This window comes from Vulpes vulpes, chromosome 5 (genome assembly GCF_048418805.1).
Source record: "Vulpes vulpes isolate BD-2025 chromosome 5, VulVul3, whole genome shotgun sequence".
NCBI lineage: Eukaryota > Metazoa > Chordata > Mammalia > Carnivora > Canidae > Vulpes > Vulpes vulpes.
Window position 1 is genome coordinate 45723637 of NC_132784.1, and position 26299 is coordinate 45749935.

Below are 26299 nucleotides of genomic sequence, written 5' to 3' on the forward strand. Positions count from 1 at the left end.
CTCTTTTCCTGTACCACTGCTTTCTGTTCTATTCCCTGAGATCATTGCCTACATTAATTCCAGACACGCAAGACTTTGTCTAAGGCTCTGTTTTCCGAGAATCCAGGCTGGGACACTAGGGAAGGAGGAGTGGGTGAGAGAGTAAAGGGAGGCAAAGAGTATTATGTGAATGGATGGCCTTCTACGGGGGAGGAAAAATCAAATGGAGTACAATAACTTCTTCTTTAGTGGGGAAAATAACAGGCCTTCCATCTAAACTAAGGATGAAAAAGATCTTCTTTGATCACTTCAATTCTTAGATAGCAAGAAAGCTAAGAAAATAAGTCTTTTTCTTACTAGATCTGAAAGGAGATAAAAATGAGCCAAAGAGGTGGAGTATGGGCCCTAACCATGGATATGAGGCTTTCAAGAGATGGAAACCCCCAGTCAGAATGGGCTCACATAAAAAAAACCCTTGGCTCTGAGAAAAAAAAAAGCTGGAAAGATTTAGGATTCTTTTTAGCTCTGTGTGATTAGTTGTATATAATTATTTTTATGAGAATCTTATAGGCATAGTGGATATTAAGGCTGTAATTTTTTAATTTTTTATTTAAATATCATTTGCCAATGTATAATATAACACCTGGTGCTCACCTAATCATGAACCCTCCTTAATGCCTCTCACTCAGTTACCCTATCCCATCACCCACATCCCCTTCTGTAGCTCTGTTGGTTTCCCAAAGTTAGGTGTCTCTCATAGTTTGTCTTTCTTTCTAATTTTTCATAGGGATGTAATTTTAAACCTACTTCCTCTGGTTCTGTGTCTTTTATAATGGTTGAGGTTTTTTTTTTTTTATTAAAGATTTTAGTTTTTAAATGATCTCTACACCCAACGTGGGACTTGAACTCACAGCCTTGAGATCAAGAGTCTTGTGCTCTTCCAACTGCACCAGCCCAGGCATCCCTAGAATGGTTGAGTTGGACTAAAGGAGAACATATTGCATACATAGGATGTGCAAAAAAAATCACTGGCCATAAAGGATTTTCTGTTGTCATAAATATAGTGCAATCTGGCATCATAGTAAGTTTGGGCAATGGTGTCCTCCTGAGGAGGCTGGGCTGTGTATTACATGGGTAAGAATAGCCTCTGGGAAGCTAGGCTTGTCTCATAGTGCTGATTCTGGCTACTGCACAGCCCAAACAATTTTTGTCTTCAGCTTTGATCTCTACCCCTAATCTATAATCTTTCTTGCATGGGGCTGAATCATACCTCTGAACTCACTTTAGGTAAGGATGGCTTGTTGCTCTTACCAAGCTTTTAAACTGAAACCACAGAATAAATTCTGCTTGAGCTCATTGTTAAGTCCTTTTTATGGGATAGGAATTACCTGCCAGGAGAAGCTCCACACAAAAACATATACTCCGTGCAGGAGAGCTCGGGAAATCTTGGGATGATTGGGCTTCAGGCAAGGAAGCATCCATCATGGCTAGAATCTTTCTGTCACTGCTGGGATATTTCTTTTTGGATAACTGTGTACCATGCATACTGAAACAGAAATCTTTGGAATTTTGAATGTGGCACTGCCAACTTGAACGTGCCCCAGTTACTCTTTTTAGAAAGAGAGCTTATTTTCTTAAATAGAGATTAGACTGGCAGATGTTTCCTCATTAGCAGGGCATAAGGAGGTTAAGAACTAGGCACTTCTCCAGAAAGCACTGGCCATTCTGGGAGTCTCCTGGATGCACAGTGGCAGGCTCTGGGTAGCCTTTAGAGGGACTTCCTTCTCAGGGCTGTCCTTTCTGCCAGGCGGATGTAAAGCTGAATCACTAAGGACACAATGGAAAGGGAGGGGCAAAAAGTGAAGGCTTTAAATTTCCTCTCCAGGGACACAGCTCCCATCTCACCTGCCAGATTGTCCACTTCACCCTGGAAGGCAACAAAGGTAAAGAGAAGTATTTCTGTACTTCGTTATTTCAGCTGTGCTTATTGTCCGAGAGGAGCAAGATAAGAGCAGTAGAATATGGCAGTTGGACAGGTGTGTAATGAGCTAAATGAGGGTGAAGATTATTCTTTGATTGAGTGTGACTTTTGCTGATCTCTCGATGAATACATACTTGTTAATACATTCACAGTGAGGATATACATTTTTAAAATCCTTGAGGCAGGCTGACTTAATTTCAAACCTCTGATTGGTTTAGCAAAATAGATCTCTGTTGATATTTTCTCCTTACTAATAAACTTATTCAGATCAGAGTTACACATGATTCTGGTCTCTGCAGGATGAGCCGTTTCTTAGTTCCCTAGAAGATCTGAACTGCACTGGAGTGGCCTATGAATGACCTGACGTGTTGGGAAGAATGCCTACTGTGTTCTGTCCTCTCGCAAAACTTTAGTGACGGTATCCCCTTTAAGACATGTTTCTTCCTCACATTTCCTGACTGCTTTCTTTTTTCCAGAAATCCTTCTTAAACTAGAAGGGCTGCAGCTTTGGACATCTTTTTCCTATTTTTCTCCCATGACAGCTTCCAGATGGCATATTCCTTTTGCTTAGGAGGGATTTTTCTCCATCTAAAAACAGACAGGAAGGTGCACTAAAATTTTTTCTGCAATTCCTTCCTTCTCTGGGAGCTCACTTCAAAGTCCTTCTACTCCTGGGGGCACTTCAGCTTCCTCTCACTTCCTAGGTGGGGCTTTCTCTGGGGCCTGTGCACCTGCAGTAGGATTCTGAGTGTCTTGGGACTTCTGTCTTCATGGGATCCTCTTTTCTGAAACTGACTGCATAATATTAATTAGAATGGAAATTGTAAAATATTTATACTGCTGATTTATCTAATACACATCCATTGTTGGGTGATTGCGCAAGACATGGATGATTTCACGGTTAGGTTTTCCCTGCCCTCAAGGAGCGCTAAGTCTAGGGAGGAAGATTAACATATTCAGTGAATAAGAATCTGTAAATTCATCCACATATTTGTGTCTCAGTGTCTCACAGAGACAACTACTCAGATGTAGAGGAAATGGTCAATTAAGGTTGCTGCATAAAATCCGTTGAACACCAGAATAACATGGACACAGCCAGAGGGGTGGAATTTTGGAAAGTGAATGATGAAAGTAGGGCTCTGAAGAGCTAAGTTAATGATAGTGAAAACTCTGTCTTGCAAATAACCGTGCCAAATACCAAAGTTCATGCATTAATTCTAAGTATATATTCCCAATGATTTTTGAGAAAAATCTAAACTGAAAGCTTTTCTTCTTGGTTCTGTGAATTAAATGCATGAAGAGCTAGATCTTACTGTGAAGTGAGAAATAATACTATATTTAATAACCATTAATTATTAGCATAAGCCTATTAATGCCTTGTATATTGAACAAAATTTCTTAATTTTTCTAGTAAGATGCTATTCTTATAGGGATAATAATGGTAATGCCATAAAAATAAAGCCATTTTACCTCAAATAAAAGCTTATCTGAGTAGAATCCAGTGGCAAGTGGGAAGATCATGGGTTTCAGAACAGATGGACCTGTGTTCGAATCATGGCTCCACCACTTACAATATGTGAATTCCCAAACCCTCACTGCTATCTCTGGAAAACTTGGGTAATATGACCCATCCTGTAAGACTTAAACTCTGAATAATGTATGCAGTGCTTGGCACATACACGAACCCTGTGATTCAGTCATTTCCTTTACAGAGAAATCTCACACAGGTGTGTAAGGGGGTGTGTGTGTGTGTGTGTGTGTGCGTGTGAGGATGCTCATCATAGCTCTGTTGCTGATGGTGTGTAGAGGAGGCCATATGGGTGTCTGTCACTGGGGAATGGATAGGAAAAATGTGAAGGCATGAAAACACAGTTCTTACAAGTAACATAATGTTTCCCAAGTAACATGGATGAGTCTTAAAAATGTAGTACTCAGTGAAAAAAAAATTCAGCGTAAGCTCATTTATGAAAATGAAAAATGCATAAAATAAGGAAACAAATATTTTTAAGGACTCATGTAAATAAAAGAATACACTTTAAACAAATTGTAAGTGTTGTGTATGGGAGTGGAAGAGAAAGGAAATGAATTGGGTTGAAGTCAATAAGCAAAGAAGAGAATTGTGGCCCAGTGATCACTGTGCCAAGAACTGAGGGTGTGGTGACTCAGTCCTCTATGCTTATGGTTAAAAAACAGAAAAGAAACAAACATTAATATAAAAGTGCAGTGCTCACATAGGTGGCCAGTATATTTCACATTCTTTTCCTAGGTGCCCCCAAAACTGTAGGGCTACTGGAACTCTGACATGCAGGCAGGCTTTTTATAATGACAATGTGACATAGTTTTAAGAAGAATAAATTTACATGTACTTATAAGTCTGAAGTCTGAAATTGCATTCTAGAACCTGACTCCATTAGCTAACTCCATTAGAATCAGCATGAAGAGCGTATGGCTTGGACATGCTTTATTATTGAACCAAAATTGAAACCATTATTAAAGTAACTAAAGAGCTTTCAAGGATGTTGTTATTATTAGAGCTGTTACAGAGAGCTGTATTAAAATTGAAGAACAGTGTCCTCTTAAAGGCACATGTTAGTATTCTCATTAAATAAGATTAGCAAAACCTTTGTATTATACCTTTAAAAAAACTGTCAGAGAGAAAAGAAAAATACAGTCCAGGCTTGTTATAATATAACTCTTAGGCTCTATTATATTATGCTGGGTGGTCTGATGAATAGAATAGGTAGCATCTAGTCCTTAATGATTATTTTAGGACAACCAGTTTCAATTACAGGGATGTGTCATCACCATTTTTGCCATATAAATTTGGTAGGTCATTATTTTGAAAGTTCAGAAGTAACACGTTTCCTTTCAGTCTCTTGTTGCCTGAGAAATGCTGAGCTGTGCACTCTCCTCACCACCCCAGATCTGAGGCCTTCCTTCACCCTAGGCTTGGCTTTGTTTGGCTCTGCAGGCACAAAGCACTCTATTTTAGTGAGAGGTGTGACACTAATGCCTAAATCAGTAACCAACAGAGTCACACCCCAGAGAACACACTTCTAGCAAGCTCAGATCAGATATGTCCTGGCTGAAAACAAGGCAAGTTAGTAACTGAAATAAATATTCCCCAGGCAGGGATAATAGACTGGCTGTCTGTCATAATAGCCTGGAGAATATAGGTCTAGACTTGGATTTTACAAGAGTGCATAGCTGTAATCTAGAAGACGAGAGGAAGAAGAATGAAGTACTTCAGATTGCTGGGGGACTAAATGAGGGAAAAGATGTAGCTGTGCTAGAAATGTGTGAATGTGAGGTAGGTGGATAATCATTTCCTGGCAAACAAGGGTGTATAAAGAAATCCCTAAAGTAAGTTAGGATGCCTTTAGGTGCAAGTAACAAAAGACTCAACTAAAGTGAGTTAAAATATAAGGAAACCTCCTCTTACATGACAAGAAATCCCAAGGTAGGACAGATTTGGGGTAGGTTAATCTGTCTACTAAGTTGTGTGTCAACAAAGACTCTGGTTCTGTCCACCTTTCCTCTCCGACATCTGACTTAGCCTCTTGGGCTGGCACATCACACATGGTCACACAATAGCTGTTGTGATAGTAGTAACATGAAGACACAACAACCCTGAGAGGAAGAAGAGGGCTGGCCTGAGAGTCTTTTATCAAAGGAAGGCCTCTTCTAGAAGTCCTGCAGACTTTTTGTACTTACTGGCAAAAATCATGGCACCTTCCAATCCTTAAAATTCTACTTATTTCCCCAAAACTTGATTGAGGAATAATCGACAAATATATATTCAAAGGGTACAATGTGATGATATCATACACATAAACAGTGTGGAATGTTTCCCAAGATCATATCCATCACCCCATATAGTTAACTTTGTGTGTGTGTGTGTGTCTGTGTGTGTGTGTGTGAGAGAGAGAGAGAGAGACAATGCTTAAGAGCTACTCTCAGCAACTTTGAACTGTACATCATTTCCATATTTTTAACTTTAGTCAGCGTGCTGTACATTAGATCCTCAGAACTTATAACTTAAAATCTGTACCTAATTAGTCACTCATAAGGGATAGACAATTACCTCAATTGACTTAAGCCAATCAAGGCTTGCTCCTGGGGCCGGGGGAGCATGAAACCTTCTCTGAAGTACATGCCTAAGTGAAAGCTGCTTCATGAGATCTGTGTCGTCTTAGCACAGAAGGGAAGGGAAGGGAAAGGGCTGAACAGCAGGCAATCAGTTTTTTACTGTGCCATCTGGGGAGAATTTGAAGGTATCCGCAAAGAGAAAAGTGTTCTTCTCCTGTGAGGCCATGAAGATGGGCAGCCTAGTGGGGCAGCATCTCATTTGGCTGAACTTGTGTAGCTCAAGAATTTTTCTATACAAATTCCAGGACGAGGGAGGTCTAACAGCATAGTCAATGAGTGCACAAAGACCCGATTCCTTCTCATTGTTCACTGCAGAACAATGTTAAATGTACACAAATGGCACTGAGACAGCTTTGAATTACGGGTCGAAAGGAATAAGATCTTCCATTCATTAGAATTTGCAACTACTGTGAATTCCCGCCTCCAGCATTTACAGATCTCTCAAAAACTATGAATATGTAATTTTTCATGAAACAGTGTGCCCAGACTCTTATATTCATGAAATGTAGTAACTGAACTCTGTAGATTATCTGTACTTCCAAGTGATATTCTGAGATCTTTCCCCCAATCTGTTCTCAGGTAGTGTTGGGCATAAAATGGATACTCTCAGCACAGCAAACACTGAATTTTGCCTTGATGTGTTCAAAGAACTGAACAGTAACAACGTAGGAGATAACATCTTCTTTTCACCACTGAGCCTGCTCTATGCTCTAAGTATGGTCCTCCTTGGTGCCAGAGGAAACAGTGCAGAGCAGATGGAAAAGGTATGGAACACAGTGAAGATTTCCTCATGGCCTAGAGGTCATCCGTGCACCCCTCTGGGTCAGCCAAATAGTCACATCTCTAGAAATTCTTCCATCTTGTGAAAGAAGAAACATCTGGGAAAATCATATTTCTTTAAAATGAATAATGGCATAAATAATGTAATAATTATAATACAAATATCCTAATACATGCAACACAGTCTCTTCCTTGCCATCAGTGCTCTCACACCTACATTTCTGCAGTGTATGTTAGAGTTTATTTTTCCAGTGATTTAAATATTACAGAGAACACATGTGTGGTACTATTCTTGTCCTCTGGAATTGTAAACTGCACTAAAACTTAATGGGGACGCCTGAGTGGCTCAGCGGTTGAGCGCCTGCCTTTGGCTCAGGGGGTGGTCCCGGATTCCCGGGTTTGAGTCCCGCATAGGGCTCTTTGCATGGAGCCTGCTTCTCCCTCTGCCTGTGTCTCTGCCTCTCTCTCTCTGTGTCTGTCATGAATAAATAAATAAATAAAATCTTTAACCCCCCCCCAAAAAAAAACCCAAAACAACAAAAAACTTAATGATACTTTAAAAGCCCTCAAGTTTTAAAAATTATTCATCAGTACATTTGAAGTTCCTAAGAGTCCTGTGTGGCAGGTAGGGGTTGTTATCCTTATTTTACAGATGGGGAAACAGAGAGACTAGGAGAAAAGGGGTAAGTTTTCAGGTCACACAGGCAGATGTATAGTGATTGTTCCATTATATGTATTTTTTTATAATAAATTTATTTTTTATTGGTGTTCAATTTGCCAACATACAGAATAACACCCAGTGCTCATCCCGTCAAGTGCCCCCCTCAGTGCCCGTCACCCATTCACCCCCACCCCCCGCCCTCCTCCCCTTCCACCACCCCTAGTTCGTTTCCCAGAGCTAGGAGTTGTATTTTTAATTGCTGTGGAAAGTTAGATGAATTATCGCTTCACAGCCCTAGGATACTTACATATCGTACTGTCATTTGCCCTTTATTTCTTTACTCCATATTTTAATGCACTTTCATGATTTTCTTTCTCTCAAAATAGGTATTGTATAGGGACACCATGTAACGTTTTACTTGACCCTGGATGGGCACTGTCCTAGTGAGCGGCCTGAGGATGGTAGGAGGGAGCAGAAGAGCCTGTGATAAGAGCTCTGTCCCTGGAGATTGACAGAGGGTGGTGGAGGAATATCTCTCTTGTGCTCAGTTTCTCTAGCATGAAACAAGGATAATAGTATCCACTTGTAAAGCTGTTGAGAGTTCAGTAAGATACATGAAGGCTTAGTTCAGTACTTAGAATATGACATCACTTAATGTTAGCTGTTTTTGGTCTTTATCTGAAATGGAAAAAGAGATGCTTGTAAATACTCACTTTTATAGACTCTGTTGCTTTTGATGCCAGTCAATCCCTCTTTTTCTTTCCTAGGTACTTCACTTTAACCATATAACACAGTCACTAAAACCAGAGTTCAAGGACTCAGCTAAGGTATGATAATATTATTGCTGAGCTGTCAAATGTTCTAACAGAAGAGCACCAAGAAATTATAGTGCAGGGGTTAAGGAGCAGAGCCTCTCTTTAGTCCTTAAGGGAGCTAGCAGTGTCTCGCTTGGTCTGCTCCTTTGGTCTTCCTGATAATCACTATGGCCTATAGAGTTAACAGTGATAATAATGATGGTAACAATGATCAAGTCCCCCAGATTTTATCATATGATTTATTATCATCCTTGCTCAAACTTTATGTTCTTTTATGGACTGTGCCATAAATCTCAATATGGGATTGAGTCTGCCAGCCTCATCAAAAAGTGGTAGATTTTTGTTAGTGGGTGCACTAAGAAAGGACCCTGATGTCTGCCTATAATTAGACCCCCAGGAAAACAGGGCCTGAGGCTGTCCAGCCCATGTTGCCTGGGACCATGGTCCCTGCACTTTTCTAGAAGGAGAATTCCTTCTGACATGAAAATTACATAGAATTCGCACATGAAGACGGTTGTGTGTTTGATCATGATTGATTGAGAAAACACATAAATGCATATAGGTTCACAGAATAGTTGCTTCACAGAACCCTGCTTGTTGTGAGGAAATGAAAGCTCGTAATTTGGGAAACTTTGCTTTAGGAAATGTAGGCCTACCCCTATAATGTCCTTGAGTTCAGTTGCATCAAAACTGTAGGTCTAACAAAATTGCTCCCATGAGGGTCAGATGGGTGAGTGAGGTCAGGTCACTGAAATGCTGAAGTGTCTGGTTACATGGTTTCATAGAAAACTGAGACATTGAAAGTAGTGTGATAGAGAAGAGATGATTCGATAGGTACAGGGACAGCAATATAACTTGGATCATCATCCTGAAGACCCCACTGCGATCTCTTTATGAAAACTTGTGCTTCTGGACTAACCTATTTGGGCCAGCAAGCACTTGTGTGTTTTGCAATAGCTTACAGTTCTGCACACAATCTGTGGGCGTAAGGTCACAGAGTGTTGAGATTAGTGTGCTAGAGGAAATCTAGAGAAGGAACATGCTTTAAACTCTCCTACTCCTTGTTTGTTAGTATTCTCTACTCTTTTATTCAGAGGCAATCACCTTGCTCTCTCCTTATGTTTTCACACTATTTATAACCCTCTGATGGCAAGAAATCAAGCAACTTAATACTCCATTCTTTGTTTACTGATGCTTCAGTGCAGCCAAGCTGGAAGGATTCACTCAGAGTTTGGAGTCTTATTCTCTCAAATCAACCAGCCAGACTCTAACTATACCCTCAGCATGGCCAACAGACTCTACGGGACAAAGGCAATGGTGTTCCATCAGGTATGTTCATATGGAATGCTGGCCCACAGCTCTCTTGGCATCCTCTAAATTCCAGACCAAAAAATAAGTGAAGAATGAGAAGAGCTACATGAAATTCATCTCTAAGAGATTAAATTTGAGCTGACTTAGAGTTTCAGTGAAATGGTTTTGCCAAACTCCCATTTAAAGCTGTGAAATATCACATAAAAATTTTATTTCTGCAAAAACCACCGAAGTTGTCCAAGAAGCAAGGTCATGGATGAAGCACAAAACAAAGTAGTTAAGAATTCTCTTGTGGATCAGAAAAAAAATGAGTTACATCTCCTGTCCCTTTTTCAAAGGTCCTTGATGGCAGGGTACCAAGAATCAGTGGAGAGTGCACTGGACTGGGAGCCAAGAGATCTGAATTCTATTCCCTGTTAGACATATGACTTTGCACAGGTCACTTTTATGTTTAAAATGAGAGCATTAGACTTAAGTTCTTTCTAGCTTCCAAGATTCTAACACTATAACATTTCCCAACAGTATTGTAATATACAGTTTTATTGAGTGCTTACTGTATGGTGTTCACTGTACTTAATGCATTACAGGTATTATCACATTAACTGTCACATATATATATAAGTACAAAATTACCATTCTAGAGTTGTGAGGCAGATTCTGAAAAGTCCAGTTGACAAAGGTTACAGAGATAATTAAATGGCAAAGCATGAATCTGACCCTTGACCAAATCCATCATCCTGTTTTAATTGCTGTGTCATCCTGCTACGATTGAGGTGGAATGCTAGCTGGAGTGACATAATTTTTATTTGACCTGTTTTATTTACATCTGAGCTGAGGGGGAGCAGGATGGAGTCCTGAATGTCTCATGTTCTTCTCTGGTCTGGTAGCACATTCTGTGTCTTATAGTTGATTGTCAGAATTTTTGCAGCTTGGGGTAGCCCATCCTAAACTATAGGTATTTTGGAGTTATTTCCTTCTACTGTCCTAAAAGCATAGAGGGAATATTTTATGGGGTACCTGCTGCTGAAGTGGTAGGGATGGATAGTGATGGTGCCTGAAATTAGAACACTCCTCTCACCCCTCTGCCTCCCCAAAACAGTGATCTGGGTATAAATAACAGAGAAGTGTGGATTTGGAATAATGATGATCATATCTATTCCTGAAGCATGAAGCTCCTCATTAGTATCATGAGGATTGTCATGATCTGTTGCATGCATGAAATATTATTATTCCAGGATTCTCTCTGGAAAAACTTTCATCTCATGGGCTAAGGGCAGTCACTTCAGCATGTTCCACCCACAGTTGGACCAGCTGAGGACAACAGGCTCCGAGTTTGCTGTTATCAAGCTTTCTTTTTATTCTATACTGGATTTAGGGCCAAGAGAACCCAGTTAAACAAATGGCAAGCCAAACTCCAGGCAGCCACTTTCATACCTGCCATAGTTCTAAGTCTTATATCATCCTAATCAGTTCATGGTGGAGCTCTGGGTCCTGCTGGACTATAGGAGGTATGTCCCCAAGGTCTCAAGAATGGAATGGCAGGTAGTTTCATTTGTGTCCGTGTAAATTTGGCTGCTGCCTTGGCAGTGAGGCAGTGGAAAGTTGCCATATCTAGGAATTAAGGACCATGGGTGAATATCAGTGATAAGTCCAGAATATCATATGGGGGGGAGGGGGATTTGGGAACTTGGTTAAAAGGAGGGCTAGGCTTTAAAAAATTTTTTAAAAAGGAGGGCTAGGTTCTTTATACTAGATTTGCACACTATTTTTCTTTGGATGGTATAGGTGAATAAAATAGTTCTTTAAGATATTTTTGTTCACATTTTATATAAAGTTGAAAAAATGTCAATTACGTACAACAAAGAATATTATTATCATTTTATCTCTAGTGGCTTTTGGGGAGGTTGATACACCCCCCCCACACACACACACACCCCCACACCCACACACTGTGGGAAGACCTAACTCTCCGTTAGACCTTAAACAAGCAAAATGTAATCACTCTGATCCTTACTCAGGTAATCACTCTAGATCTCAGTTTTCCAATCTAGAACATAGGGCAGTAACTCCCATTGGTCTGCTTCGAGAGGACAGAGTAGTGAGAGTGAACTGCCACTTGCCATTTTGCTTTGAGCATTTTAGAATGAAGAATGCCAGTGATAAGATGGAAGAAGCAACCAGAATTTCTGAACATTCCTTTTGGAAAGCTTTATTTAAATCCATTTGTTTTATTATGAATAAGTACATATGGTTTCTGCTTCCTTCCAGACATATATACATGAGCTGCTTTTATCTCTGTTGTAGATTTTAGAACACAGAGAGCTGTAAGCTTTTGCTTCCCTTACACTATTTTTGTGTGATTATTCTTTCTTTTACAGCAATATTTAACTTGTTCTGAGAAACTGTATCAAGCTATGCCGCAAACTGTTGATTTTGAACAGTCTCCAGAAGAAACCCGGAAAACTATTAATGCTTGGGTTGAAAGTAAAACTAATGGTAAGAGTAAGTCCCACATGTGTCTCCCAACCTCATTCACACTGTTTTGATAAGCTCCCTGAGTCAGTGCTGACAAGGAAGCTGGGTGAAGTTCAGGACCCAACATAGGCAGGTCCAGGATGGAGGAAATGGGGGAGTATTTTGGAATATTTGTAAATGTCCTTTACAGTCATTTGTCCTGATTGGGAGCTAAGCCAAGTGACTCTGAGAATGAGAAGAATGCTCTTTCTATTTTATAGAAGTGTTGTACATTCTGCATTAAATTTAATGAAATTTATTTTATTTTATTTTATTTTTTTAAATTTTTTTATTTATTTATGATAGTCACAGAGAGAGAGAGAGAGAGGCAGACACACAGGCAGAGGGAGAAGCAGGCTCCATGCACCGGGAGCCTGATGTGGGATTCGATCCCGGGTCTCCAGGATCGCGCCCTGGGCCAAAGGCAGGCGCCAAACTGCTGCACCACCCAGGGATCCCCAAATTTAATGAAATTTAAATCTACCTTTCACGATTTTAAAATAAACCTTCTAATTGTCAAATATTTCTTTAAAGCAGGTTAAATATTTAATTTTAAAGATGTATTCATTTTATTATTTTAAAACATCTAGTTAAGATTTAAAGAAAAACAAATAGAATAATATAATGAATCTTTTCTGACCCCTCACTCAGCTGCAGGATTTATTACTCAAAGCCAATCTTATAGCTATACCTCGCCCTTCGCCCACTACCTCTTCCAGAACAAATCCCAGGTACCATCTTTTTTTGTCAGGTTGTTTCCTCTCAAAAATATTAGTTATTTAAAAGAAAATGCCACCACACGATTATTACATAGAGAAAATTAAAAATAATAATTTAATATTAACAAATAGTGAGTTTTTCTATTTCCCCAATTGTCTCTTCTATTTGAATCAGGACCCAAATAATATTTATACTTTGCAGTTGGTCAGTATGTCTCTTACATCTTGATTTTTATTTTGTATTTTTTTAATTTTTTAAAAGATTTTATTATTTATTTGAGAGAGAGCACATGCAAATGAGAGAGAGAGAGAGAGCGAGCACAAGGGGAAAGGAGGGACGGAGAGAGAATGAGAATAGACTCAATGAAAAAAAAAAAAAAAAGAATAGACTCAATGATGAGCAGGAAGCCCGATGTGGGGCTCGATCCCAGGACCCTGAGATCATGGCCTGAGCCCAAGGCAGATGCTTAACCAGTGGAACCACCCAGGACCCACATCTTGATTTTTAAAGTAAACTTTTTTTATTAAAATACATGTACTTATGGAAACGTTCATAATTGCTGTTCGATGAATTATCACAAAGCAGAAATTGTTACAAGAGTGAATGCCCTCAGGTAACCTCCTTCCACCTCTACCAGGTCAGAGAAATAAAACATCAGTTACTGAGAAGGGCACACTCCAAGGCCACTTTTGTGTCTCCTCCCAGAAACTAACCCACCCTATTCCCAAACATTAAGACTTCTCTGACTTCTTTTATTATATATTAGTTCTGGCTATTTAAAAATTTCATGTAATTGGAATCATAAAGTATATATTTAGGGTTTTTTAGGTTTTTTGTTTGTGAGATTCATTCATGTGACTACAGGATGGCATGATCTGCTCATTTTCATTGATGTCAGTTTTGTTCTCTTAAAATACCTAAATATGTTAATCCAGTCTACTGAGTCTTAATGAATGCTTGGGACATTTTTAGTTTGGGTCTATTATGAATAGTGTGCTGCTATAAGCATTATGATATATATCTTTTGGTACATATATTGTATGTGATTTTGTTGGATGGATACCTTGAAATGGAATTGCTGATAATACAAGGTATATATATACCATTTTGGTAAATATGTTTTCAAAAGTGGCTTGCTAATGTACTTGCCCAAGCAATTAATGAGAGTTTTATTTATTCCTCAACTTTGCCAACACCTGTTAAGTCCTATTAACTGTAGTCATTGTAGTTAGTTTAACTTAATTTAATTTTATTTTTTAAAGATTTATTTATTTATTCATGAGAGCCATAGACCGAGAGAGAGAGGCAGAGACACAGGCAGAGGGAGAAGCAGGCTCCTTGCAGGGAGCCTGATGCGGGACTTGATCCCAGATCCCAGGATCACGACCTGAGTCAAAGGCAGGTGCCCAACCACTGAGCCACCCAGGCGTCCCGTAGCTTGTTTAATTTTAATTTGCATTTCATTTATGAATGAAGACATTGGACATTTTTCATATACTTCATATCTTCCTTTATAAAGTGCCTATTTGAATCTTTTGCTCATATGTAAGGATGGTTTGTATGTTTTTCTCTTACACATTTTTAAAAAAGGATTTTATTTATTTAAGAGAGGGAGAATGATGAGGAGGGGTAAAAGGAGAAAGAGAGAGAAGCAGACTCCCTGCTAAAGCAGGAAGCCCGATGGGGGATTGGATCCCTAGACCCAGAGCTCATGACCTGAGCCAAAGGCAGAGGCTTAATCACCTGAGCCACCCAGGCACCCTGATTTTTTCTTATACATTTTTAGGAGTTCTTTGCATATACTGAATATATGTGCTGCAAGTAATTTCTACCATTTTGTATCTCCTCCTAATGGTGCCTTTGATGAATAGAAGTTCTTAATTTGAAAGAAAGAAGTAAAATTTATCAATATTTTCCTTTATCATCAGTACCTTGGCATACTTTTAAATAAATCTTTTGTGCACTCCTAGCTCATGAAAATATTTTTATAATTATCTACTAGAAACTATGTTTCACTCTAGTCAAGATTCATTAAAAAATTCATTCCACTCCACATGGACATCTAGTTGACATAGCACTATTTATTGGGAAGATGATCCTTTCACCACTACACTACAATGTAAACTTTATCATAAATCAGATGACCACATATGTGTGAATCTGTTTCTGGGTTCAGTGTGCTTCATTTGTCTATTTATTCTCATGAAAATACCACCATTATAGTGGCTTTGCAGTATGTTTTGATAGCTGGAAGTGTTAAGTCCAATGTTGATCCTCTTCTGGGGCTGCCTTGACTTTGCCTGAGTTTTTGCATTCCATATATATTTTGTTTATTTATTTATATTTAAGTAAGTTGGCACTCATTGTTACATTAGTTGCAAGTTTACAACATAATGACTCTAGTTTATACATTATGCTATGTTCACCATAGTTATAGCTACCATCTGTTCCAATACATAGCTATGAAAATACCATTGACTATATTCCTTATGCTGTGTTTTTTATTCCCTTGACTTACATTCATTCCATAACTGGAAGCCTCTATCTCCCTTTCTTCTTCACCCATTTTGCCCAGCCCTCAGCCTGTCTCTCCCCTGGCAACCATCAGTTTGTTCTCAGCATTTGTAGGTCTGATTCTGCTCTTTGTTTATTCATTTGTTGTTGTTTTATGCAGCTATAAAAAAGGAAGAGACCATGCCATTTGTGACAACGTGGAGGACCCAGAGGGTATTAATGCTGAGTGAAAAAAGTTAGACTGAGAAAGGCAAAATATATGATATCACATATGATATCACCATAAGTGATAAATCCATACACATTTTAAAATCAACTTGTCAATTTTTGTTAAATGTACTGGTTGAAATTTTAGCTGGAATGATATATATTGATCTACAGACTTGGAGAGAACCAGCATCTTTATAATATTTAGCTTACAATCCATTTCCATGAGTTTATCTCTGTTTAGGTCCTCTTAAATTTTTTTCAATAACATTTTGTGTATCTCCATGTTAATGTTTTGCATGTCTTTTGATAAATGGTTTTCAGATATTTGAAATGTTCATGGAATTTTACCTAGTACCAATTATTTTAAATTTTATTTGTTGTTCATGTAGAAATATATAATTGGCTTTCCTATGTTAATATTGCTGAATTCTCTTAATTCTAGTTTATTATTTTAGATTTTCTATAAATACAGTCATTTCCTCTTCAACCTTTCTTGCTTCTTTTCTTTTCTTATTGGCTAGTGACTGCAGTTGAATAGAAGTATTGATACTAGGGTGTCCTTATGTTGTCTTGTTTCTGGACTTCTAGCTTGTTTCCAAATGGTTTTAATAATATATATTTAGGTATAATGTTTGTTGCAGGTATTTTTATGAATACATTTTTTTCAGATTAAGGTTTCTTTCTACTTCTTATTTGTTAAGAATTTTTGACACAAATGACTAACCATATTGTATTTCAAAGCCTTTTCTGTATCTATTGAGGTATGATTTTTCTTCTTTATTATACTAATTTAGTGAATTACATTAATTGATTTTTAATGCCAAACCAAACTTTTAGTCCTAGAATAAACCAAACTTGTCATGGTATATTATACTTTTTGCTTTATACTTTATTATCTCTAGATTTGATTTCTTAATATTTTTCTTAAAGATTTTGCACCAATGCTCATGAAAGGATTTGACCTTAGTTTTTTATTTATGGAATTATTTTTGTCAGTTCAGGTATCAAAGTTATACTCACTTTATGAAACTAGTTGGTAAATGTTTCTCCTCTTTTTCTGATTTCCAAAAGAGAGTTTATGTAAGGTTAGTGTGCATTTGTCTTCTTTAAATATTTGGAAGAACACACTTGTGAGCCCTCTGTGCATGGTGTTTTCTATGTGGGAAAATTTTAATTAGAGATTTGATTTCTTTAATAAATAGAGTCCTATTTCTATTTTCTGTTTTCTTCTGTTTTTGCAAGGAATATGCCCATTTTATCTGAATTTTCAAATGTATTAGCATAAACTTCCTCATAATAGCCTAGTATTATCTTCTTAATGTCTTATGGATATATAGTATTGTCATTTTATTTCTGGAAATCTAAATTGTACATTTTTCTTTTTTTTAATTTTTCTTTTTTCTTAATTAGACTTACGGATTTGTAGTTTTTTAGTCTTTTCAAAAAATCAACTTGTATTTTCTCTAATAAAGATTTTTTATTACATTAATATTTATGATTATCATTTATTTCCTTTTTACTATGTTGGTATTGCTATTCTTTTTTGAGTTTCTTGAGATGAACAATTGATTTTCAGATCTTTTTTTAGTGTATGCATTTAAGACAGTGGCTTTGCTTCTAGGTGTCAATTTAAATGCATCTCATAATTTTCCATTTGTTTTATTTTCATTATAATTTAGTTCAAAATATTTTCTAATTTTCACTGAGAGTTCTTCTCTGAATCATGGGTTATTTAAAAATGTTCTATTTATTTCCAAAAATTTGGCTATTTTCTAGTTGTTTTTTAGTTATTGAGTTTTAGTTCTGTTATAACCAAAGAATATAATCGTTCAATTATTTGAAATTTATTGAGACTTTTTTTACAGTAAAACAAATGTTTTGATTTTGATAAAATTTTTATGTGCACTTAAAGATGTATATTCTTTAGACATTGGGTGAGATGTTTAATTTTATCAGGCCAATTTTGTTAATTTTGATGTCTATGTTTGCATATCCTTGCTTATTTTTATCCACTTTTTTTAATCATTTACTGAGAAAGCTGCATTAAAATCTTCCACTATGATTGTGGATCTTTCTCTTCCTCCTTTTAGTCATGTCCAGTTTTGCTGTGCATATTTTGAAGCTGTGTTATTAGATGCATAGATATTAAATTGCCATATCTTCTCAGTGGATTGGTTCTTTCTTTATTATGAAACACCTATACCACCTTGTCAGATACTGAACTTTAGTTATATTTTCTTTAGCACTGAGAGACCAAGAGTAGTTTTTAAATTCCTAGTTTTCACTCTCTTCTCCTTATCTAGCTTGGGGCAACTTTTGAAACTTCGTTATACCTTGAGGGAAAAATTGTTCAGAACTCTCTCTTGAGCTCATGTGTCCATGTTTCTCCCAATCGCTGGGATCTTTAGCCTTTCAGTGTTGGTTGCTTGCTTCTTTGAACTTTGTTTTTGGTCTTTCCAACCCTTTTATGATGTTGACAGTTTTACTCAGCTTCTCTGTCTCTTTTAGTCACTTTCTGTTCAGATTTTCACCTCTCCATTGCTTATGTTTAGCAGTTGCTTCAGAAACAACCCAGTGTAGAATTAAAAAAAAAAAAATTCAGCTTTCCTTATAGTTCTTGCCAGGGATATTGGTCTGTTATAAACTGCATTATCAAAGATATCTCTTTACATTTGTTTTTATACTTTAATAATTTCTCTTTTGAGCTTTTAGTTATTTCCTTTTCTTTTTTTCTTATAGAAAATTTGTTGAAGGAAACAAATACTTTCCTGCATTTTCTCATAGTCTAGATGATGATGACTACCTCTTGAAATGTCATTTAATAATGTTCTCTGTTTTTATATTTTTCATAAATTGACAGTTAGACTTAGAAGCTTGATAAGATTCTGGTGATTTTTGCTTGTTTGTTTGTTACTTTTGACAGATATTCTTCATTGGAGGTGTTGTGTTTCCATCAGGAAAGAAAGAATGTCTGGATACCTCCCCTCCTTTTTTTTTTTATGTTAGTGGCCTTTGATGATAATTGCTTACATCCATTATTTCATTAGGGATTTTAAAGTTACAGTATTCCAATATTTGCATTCTTTCTTTATAAGCTGGAATATTTCTACATGAGAAATTTCTCATATAGTGGTTGTTCTAAGTACAATGAAATTAATATTAGAAAAACTATAAAAAAGCTAGATTCTTTCTCTTCAATATCAGTTCCAAAACAAATTTTTTTCTTTCTAGTTAGCAAGTTTTATTTTTTTAAGATTTATTTATTTGAGAATGAGCTAGTGGCAGGTGGAGGTTGTTGCAGAGGGAGAAGGAGAGAGAGTCTTAAGCAGACTCTGCACTGAGCGTAGAGTCTGATGCAGAACTTGTTCTCATGACCCTGAGATCACTATCTAAGCTGAAACCAAGAGTCAGTTGCTCAACCAACCGCACCACCCAGGGGCCCCAGCCAATGAGTTTTCTTTTAAAAGTATCATTATGAATTCATAAATTTAAATATTTTGAGATATCTCAATTTACTGTCCCCTTTTAGTTATGGGAATATAAATTGGAGTCAAAAGTCCTTTTGACACTGCCCTTGGAAGAATTTGATATCTTCCTTGCTTTCCAATTTGACCAGATGTTCCAAGCTGATGTCCTACTCCTGACCTAGAATTTCATGCTTCTTGAGGGAATCCTGGATCATTTTAATGATACATGATACTTAGAGACTGTAATCTGGGTACAGGAGTACTCACTGATACCAGCTTGATTCTTTATTGGCCTTCTCAGTGAATACTTTTTTCAGATTAAATCCAGCTTAATTTCTCACTGATATGACCAGTTAAAATTAAGACTCATACGAGTTTTACCTAACACCCCCCCATACCTATTTTTCTTTTATCTTGTGTCAAAAATCCCAGATTCCAGTGTCACCAATATTATTGCAAAATCACATCATCCAACATAAACACGACCTCAAAATAACAATACTAATAAAATATAACAGTAGCTTAAGATATTTTTTACAGTTCTTTTTTGTCCTTAGAGTACATCTGTCCCACCAGAGATATACAAATTCCCATGTTGAAATAATCTCTCTCTGGGTGCTTGTGCCATCAACTCATTGTACCAGTAGTTTCTGAGGTTCATGAATGTAGACAGTCTTATTCCTTGATTCATTGAGAAATAAAATTAGGATGAAATAATATCAAAGTATTAAATTAGGGCTAATTGCATTTATGAAGAGCATGTCAGTAATATAAAATAAATACTTCTTTGAGCCTGAAGACCACATTTCTAACATATTTGTATCTTATTATTTCATTTACCAGTTATGAACTCTCAACAGTATTTTATTGATGACAGACTGATGGATGTTATTCAAGTTTAGTAATAGGTGACTAGATTGAAATATGTATTTATTCAATTCTTTGTATTATGTTAGAAAATGCTTGGAAAGGTCTACAATTTTTTCAGATCTGTTAATTTACTTAGAACAGTAGTGAAAAGATTTAAGTTTAGAGTCTGATGTTCCAGATATCCCTATGTTTCCTATTGATACATTATGTTCCAAAAAGGTTTTATAAATTGCAGTGCACCAGAGTGCACCAAGAGGGTTTGGTGTTCAATCTAATTGGTATATTTACAAAGTAAGATACACCTTGTATATTTTTATAAATTCTGATTATCAAATGTGTATTTACTTTAAGTCTTGGTATATACTTGTGATACACTAATTGCTAGTACATTGTAAGAATGAATCTTTTGAATGCTTAAAATATTTGGATGTAGTGAGATGCTGGAAAGTATAAAGCTTGATAAATATTAAAAGGAAGCCATAAGAAACTATTAAAATTAAAAAAATAAGCAGTAATGTATAGGAAAGCATTGGATATAACTAGGTATAAGACAAGTTGGTCATTAGCTACTATACTAACTACTTAGTATATTGGATGCCATCTTCTGATTAGAAATAACAAAGCATTCAATTCTTGGACATAAACTTCATTTGACAAGGACAGCCTCAATGGCCAGGAGATAAAGCAGTTCTACTGGCATCTCAAATTTATAACTAGTCTTAAAAAAGAAATGGTTCCAAAAAAATAAAAAATAAAAATAAAAAATAAAAAAATAATAAAAAAGAAATGGTTCCAAATTTCTAGTAACTTTTCAACTCTCTGTAATCAATAAACCCAAGTTCAAATCCAAATACATTAACTGTTTTTTGTTGTTGTTGTTTGTTTGTATTTATAAGGAAAAGTCACAAACCTCTTTGGAAAGGGAACAATTGACCCTTCTTGTGTAATGGTCCTGGTGAATGCCATATATTTCAAAGGACAATGGCAAAATAAGTTTCAGGAAAGAGAGACAGTTAAAATGCCTTTTCAGCTAAATGAGGTAAGTATTTTGTTTTCAGACTGATGATAAATTCTGAAGAATGCAATAATTATTAAAGGATGATTTAGAAAGTTTTAGTGAAAATACTGGTCTAGGTTTCCATAGGTTTCTGTAATTGTGTTCTCTCTGAATTTTATTTTCATTTTTCCTCGTGAGGTGACAGTAACCTTTCTCATAGGGCACCTAACTGGAGCCTTTGAGCATTGGGGCCGCCGTGGCAGAGAAGAGAGCCTGTTCTCTCCTCACTCTTCCCCTATCCATGCATGCTTTCCACACATGCTGTAGGCTGTTTTCTCAGCACAACAAAACTATACTATTTTTCTCCTAGACAGTCTCCAATTGGATTAAAAAGGAAAATGTTCCCATGATGTCATTTTTCCACATAAATCATTTTAAATGGTAATGTTGGCTTTGTTTTGGTGAAACATTATTATTATATTTATTACTATACATATGTATTTTATGTATAGGTGATGATATGTATTATTTGAACTAGTCAGGCTTTAACAGTGACTTATTTTAAAATAAAAAAATAACCTTCACAGAGAAAATTAATATGGGGGCACTTGTTTATATTCTATCCATGCCTTTAGTGTTAATGCAGAACTGCATGTTAGGCAAAAAAATCAGTGTACATACATGTACATGCACATATAGAACTAGTCTACCTAATTATAACCTTTGTTTTTAAATAGGGTAAAAGCATAATTGTGGAAATGATGTATCAAACTGGAACATATAAATTAGCCTTCATAAAGGAGCTGCAGATGCAAGTTCTTGAGCTGCCCTATGTTAACAACAAACTAAGCATGATTATTCTGCTTCCAGCAGGCACAGCCAGTCTAGAACAGGTAAAGAATACTAACACATGAGAAAGCATTTGTGCTTGTACCCGCTCTTCCCAACTATGTGTACCCCATGATGCTGATGTGCTCAGTTCCTAATTCAGTCACACTCTAGGTTCAGTGGTATTTATTAGCCCAGGAGCTGTGAGAGGGGATTAGGGACTCTGGTCCCTGCCTTCAGGACAGTGTATTTTGGGGGAATAATCCGTTCTTAAATAAAAGAGGGCACAAGGAGGCAAAAGTACCATCCTGTACTAATACCACATCTACGGTTTACTTGACATTTGGGAAGCATGTTTCTGTGGTAATGAGCCTGTAATGCTCGTTAGAGTCTTAGTCCACAGAAATCTTCTTAAGCCATCTTCCTCCCATTGAGTTTTTCCAGCATTTTATATAAATGCTTTCATGAGCTAACCATCCTTATTACCATTCTGGTTTTGTGGGAGAAAATGAGTGCCACAGCCATTGAGGACAGGTCATGAGGGTGGCAGGAGTTTGGGTCTAACACCCTCTTTCTGGTTGCAGCCAAGGCTGCCCAGCAGAGAAGCAGGCAAGCCACTAATATGGAGCGACTGCACTTCCTCCCTGGCCTTGCTAGGACTTCCCATGCTCTGCAGGAAGGAGAAACAGTTTCTTAAGAGACCAGCTGTGCTTCTGGGATCTTGAGGAAGCTGCCCTTGCCCACGGATGAGATGGCCACAGTCAGAGGTTTCTAAGTCAGGGAGTGCCTGCTTGAGGTGGCACAGTTGGGTGGGGGATAGGGAAGGCTTCTTGGAATACCTGGGTCGGGATGTATGCATTTGGACCTCTAGGAAGAGAGGCATGGCTGTGGCCATGAGAACAGGTGGGATACTGCTGTGGCCAATTCAGAGGGCCTTGGACCCCTGGGTGCCTGTGGTGGGCTGCCATGGGAAGATATTTGGAAGCAGAGATAGCATTTTAGGAGCAGTTTTTGTGATACATTCATTTGTTCATTTATTCATTCATATACCAAACATGTTTACTCTATGCTGAGAATTCTAGTGGGTGCCTGTGGTGGGCTGCCATGGGAAGATATTTGGAAGCAGAGATAGCATTTTAGGAGCAGTTTTTGTGATACATTCATTTGTTCGTTTATTCATTCATATACCAAACATGTTTACTCTATGCTGAGAATTCTAGTGGGTTCTGAAACACAGACAAACATGTGGTTCCAGCACAGAGTTATAAATATATAGTAAATACCATAATACACAGCAAAAAGTCCTGTGGCAGTAGAGAGAGTAGAGAATGAGGGGATTAAAGAAAGTTCCTCATAATCTTGATGTCACACACTGGAGGAGTAGAAGTTGAATAGGTGGAATGAGGGTGCCCCATTGTTCTAACCAGAGCGAAGAGCTCATGCAAATGCCTGAGACATATGAGATTGTGAAACAGATTTGCATCACAAAGTCATGGTAACTTGGATTAGGGTAGAGAGAGGCAAAAGGAAAAGATAGTTATGAAGAAAAACCACCTTTACTTTATGTCTGATTGTATATTGTCAGGATGGAGTGAAGGTGACAAAAAGTTTTCAGCTTTTATAGTTGAATGATGGGATTTGGCCTGCCAGAGGGCTGGCTGGAGGGTTTCAAATGCCCAAGGGGAGAGCTTACACATAATTGTGGCACTGGGTGGAGGGCAAGAAACCGGGTTGTGAGGCTGCATGGCTAGGTGGAGGCAGGAAGAGTGTGTAGAGCTGAGCTTCAGGGGTAGTGGAGTGGAGACAGTAGGGGGCAAAGGAGAGTAAAATGAAGCAGAATGAAATGAAGAGATGCTGGGCGTCACAACAGCCACAGGAGAAGCGAGTTCATGATGGGGGGTATGATTCACAGTTTCTGGTTTGAGAACCGAGAGAAGAAATGGTGAATTCATCCAGGAGACACAAGGGCTCCAGAGGCAAGAAAGGGATGTAGGTGAAGCCTACAGGGAGTTAAGGCAGTGGACTATAGGATACACATTTGAGGCATTGACTTATGAAACATGGATAAAAGGTAGATGATAGAACAGGGAAGATGTGGCTAAGTGCAAGATTCTTTTTCCTTTTTTTTTTTTCAGAGAGGACTTCAGTGCGTTTCAAAGTAGAAAAGAAAGCAATACATTGAATCATTCACACAAGGAATTATAAAACCAACATCATTTTATGCACGTTTGGCTCCTATGGGCTCATCTGTGTTTTGCCTTGTAGATAGAGAAGGAGCTGAACACGAAGACATTTAACGAGTGGACCAGCTCTGCTAACATGGTGGAAAAGGAAGTTGAAGTCCACATTCCCAGATTCAAACTTGAAATCAAGTATGAGCTAAAGTCCCTGCTAAATTCCCTGGGCATGACAGATGTCTTCAATGAGATCACAGCTGATCTTTCTGGAATATCACCAGTTGATGGCCTGTATTTATCAAAGGTCATCCACCAGTCATATGTGGATGTCAATGAAGAGGGCACAGAGGCGGCAGCAGCCACTGGGGACAGCTTTGTTGTGAAAAGACTCCCCATCCGGGCTCGGTTCCTGGCGAATCACCCCTTCCTTTTCTTCATAAGACTCAGCCATACCAACACGATCCTCTTCTGTGGCAAGCTTGCCTCTCCCTTAAACAAGCAGGCTTGAGCAAGGCTCAGAGTCACAGAGGAGGGGCAGGGACAAACTCATGACTAACAGCAGTTCATCCCTCACACACCTCTGTACCTCACTCTGCTCATCTGCAAAATGGGGCTAGGCTCTCTCTCAAATTAGACCTTGAATTGGTGGACCTTAAGATTATGGAAATCATGGAAGAAGGTACATTTATGAAAAAGCTTCTCTGGTTCTGTTATCTTTGGGGCCTCATGTAAAGGATATCTGGGTGACAATCAAGTCATGGAGTCTAAATTTAAAGGGTTAGATTTGTTTGACTTGTACGTCTCTATGATCTCTTGACCAAGAGGAAAATACCTTCAGAAAAGCAATTTGAGGGCTTCAACTTTGGTTCGATTTTTAAATATAATTTTCCTTGCATGTACAACATCATGAATTTTAGTTCAAAATTCTGTATTCACTGTAATAAATACACAAATTGCTTTCACTTCTTTAAAGATTTTTAATGTACCACAGCAGTTAAATGACTTACGAAAAGAGACTGAATAAGGAGAGGTCTAATTAAGTGAACATTTTCATGGAATTATTGGGCAGGTGTTTTCAGCCATAAATTGAAAAACAGATTTTTCTTTTTGCATCCCTCTCTCCCTTCCTTCCTCTCTCTTTTTTTCCCCCAATAATGCAATGAATAAAAGTTCAGAAATAGCAAAAAGCAAATCAATAAGAGTTCTATTTAAAAAGATTTTTATTTAAATTCTTTTTAAAAAGCTAATTCTTAAAAAGAAATCCTCCTTATTTTCTTTTCAAGATAACATGAGGTGATAATCAGATAATAATGGTTGTCATACATTTACTGCCTTCTCAGTGCCCTCTTGGTAAATGCTTCCTTCCAGACTTTCTCAGAGATGTGAGCAAAGCAGAGGGGCCCCTCAATTATCCCTTTCCTAACTCTGTCTTAGAAGAGACAGTCCAAAATCAGCCACAGCTTCCTCCTGAGGTGCTGGGACACCCTCTTTTACTATTGACAGTGGTGTCAGCTGTGATTGTTTTCCTTTCCCATCAGGGCACTGAAAGATGGGGCTGACTTTACTTTTAATAATAGAGATGTTATAAAGAAGCTGTCTTGCTGTACCTGCTACCCTACTGATCCTTTATAAGCCCACTTGTCACATGGCAGAAAGCCACGAAGCCACCTCGGCCTGCTTCACAGAATTACCTGGTAGTCCCTGGGCACAGTGGGTTAAGTGTAGTACAGTGAAGAGACTTGAGGCAACAGTGATGGGTGGGGGAAAATAAGAGTATCTTGGCATCTACTTCTCACTTTAAACATCGTGAAGAGACAATGAATAGTACTGGTCCAGTGAATGCTGGGTCCTTTGACATGAACCTGACGTGCTGCGCAAGAGCAGAGAGGTACCACGTAGACTGAGCACTTTGGGCATGACCATCGCAGAGCCACATGGCACTCACTTGGGCTGGCCTCCATCTGTTAAAAAGACTCAGAATGAGTGCCCACTCCCAGGCTGCTGTCCTAGAACCCCAAAGTCCTCTTGGAGGGATGGGAATTGAGCTGATGGTCATCATTAGAGTCACAGCAGGGCATGCTTCTCACAGAGGGGCCTTCAGAAGCACTATGTAGGTGCTGGGCTAGGAAAGGAGGATTCAGTGACTAAATCAGCTCCTGAGAAGCAGAGCTGGATTGATGCTGGAATCAGGATCTGGAGCCTCTTGGTGGATGGAGCCAAGAGCTTTTTAGGGCACCTGGGCTGGGATGGGGAGAACACAGCTATTTTCACTCTTCAAAGAGCTAATGTTATGTGTCAGTTATATCTCAGTAAAAAAAAAAAAAAA

At 37.9% G+C, this 26299-nt stretch overlaps 1 protein-coding gene across 1 annotated transcript; it reads left to right on the top strand.

Annotated features, from left to right (window-relative positions):
* The first annotated feature begins 1854 nt into the window (after positions 1–1854).
* On the top strand, positions 1855–26299 carry SERPINB11 (serpin family B member 11). Its single transcript, XM_025997559.2, has 8 exons — positions 1855–1922; positions 6689–6873; positions 8318–8377; positions 9566–9694; positions 12055–12172; positions 20868–21010; positions 21706–21861; positions 24062–26299. The coding sequence occupies exons 2-8, from the start codon at positions 6706–6708 to the stop codon at positions 24479–24481; spliced, it is 1194 nt and encodes a 397-aa protein (XP_025853344.2). The 5' UTR covers positions 1855–1922; positions 6689–6705; the 3' UTR covers positions 24482–26299.

Coding starts and splice junctions, on each gene's coding strand:
- SERPINB11 (XM_025997559.2), top strand. CDS start 6,706: ATGGATACTCTCAGCACAGCAAACACTGAATTTTGCCTTGATGTGTTC. Junction 8,378..9,565: donor AGTTCAAGGACTCAGCTAAG/GTATGATAATAT, acceptor CTGATGCTTCAG/TGCAGCCAAGCTGGAAGGAT. Junction 12,173..20,867: donor GGTTGAAAGTAAAACTAATG/GTAAGAGTAAGT, acceptor TGTATTTATAAG/GAAAAGTCACAAACCTCTTT.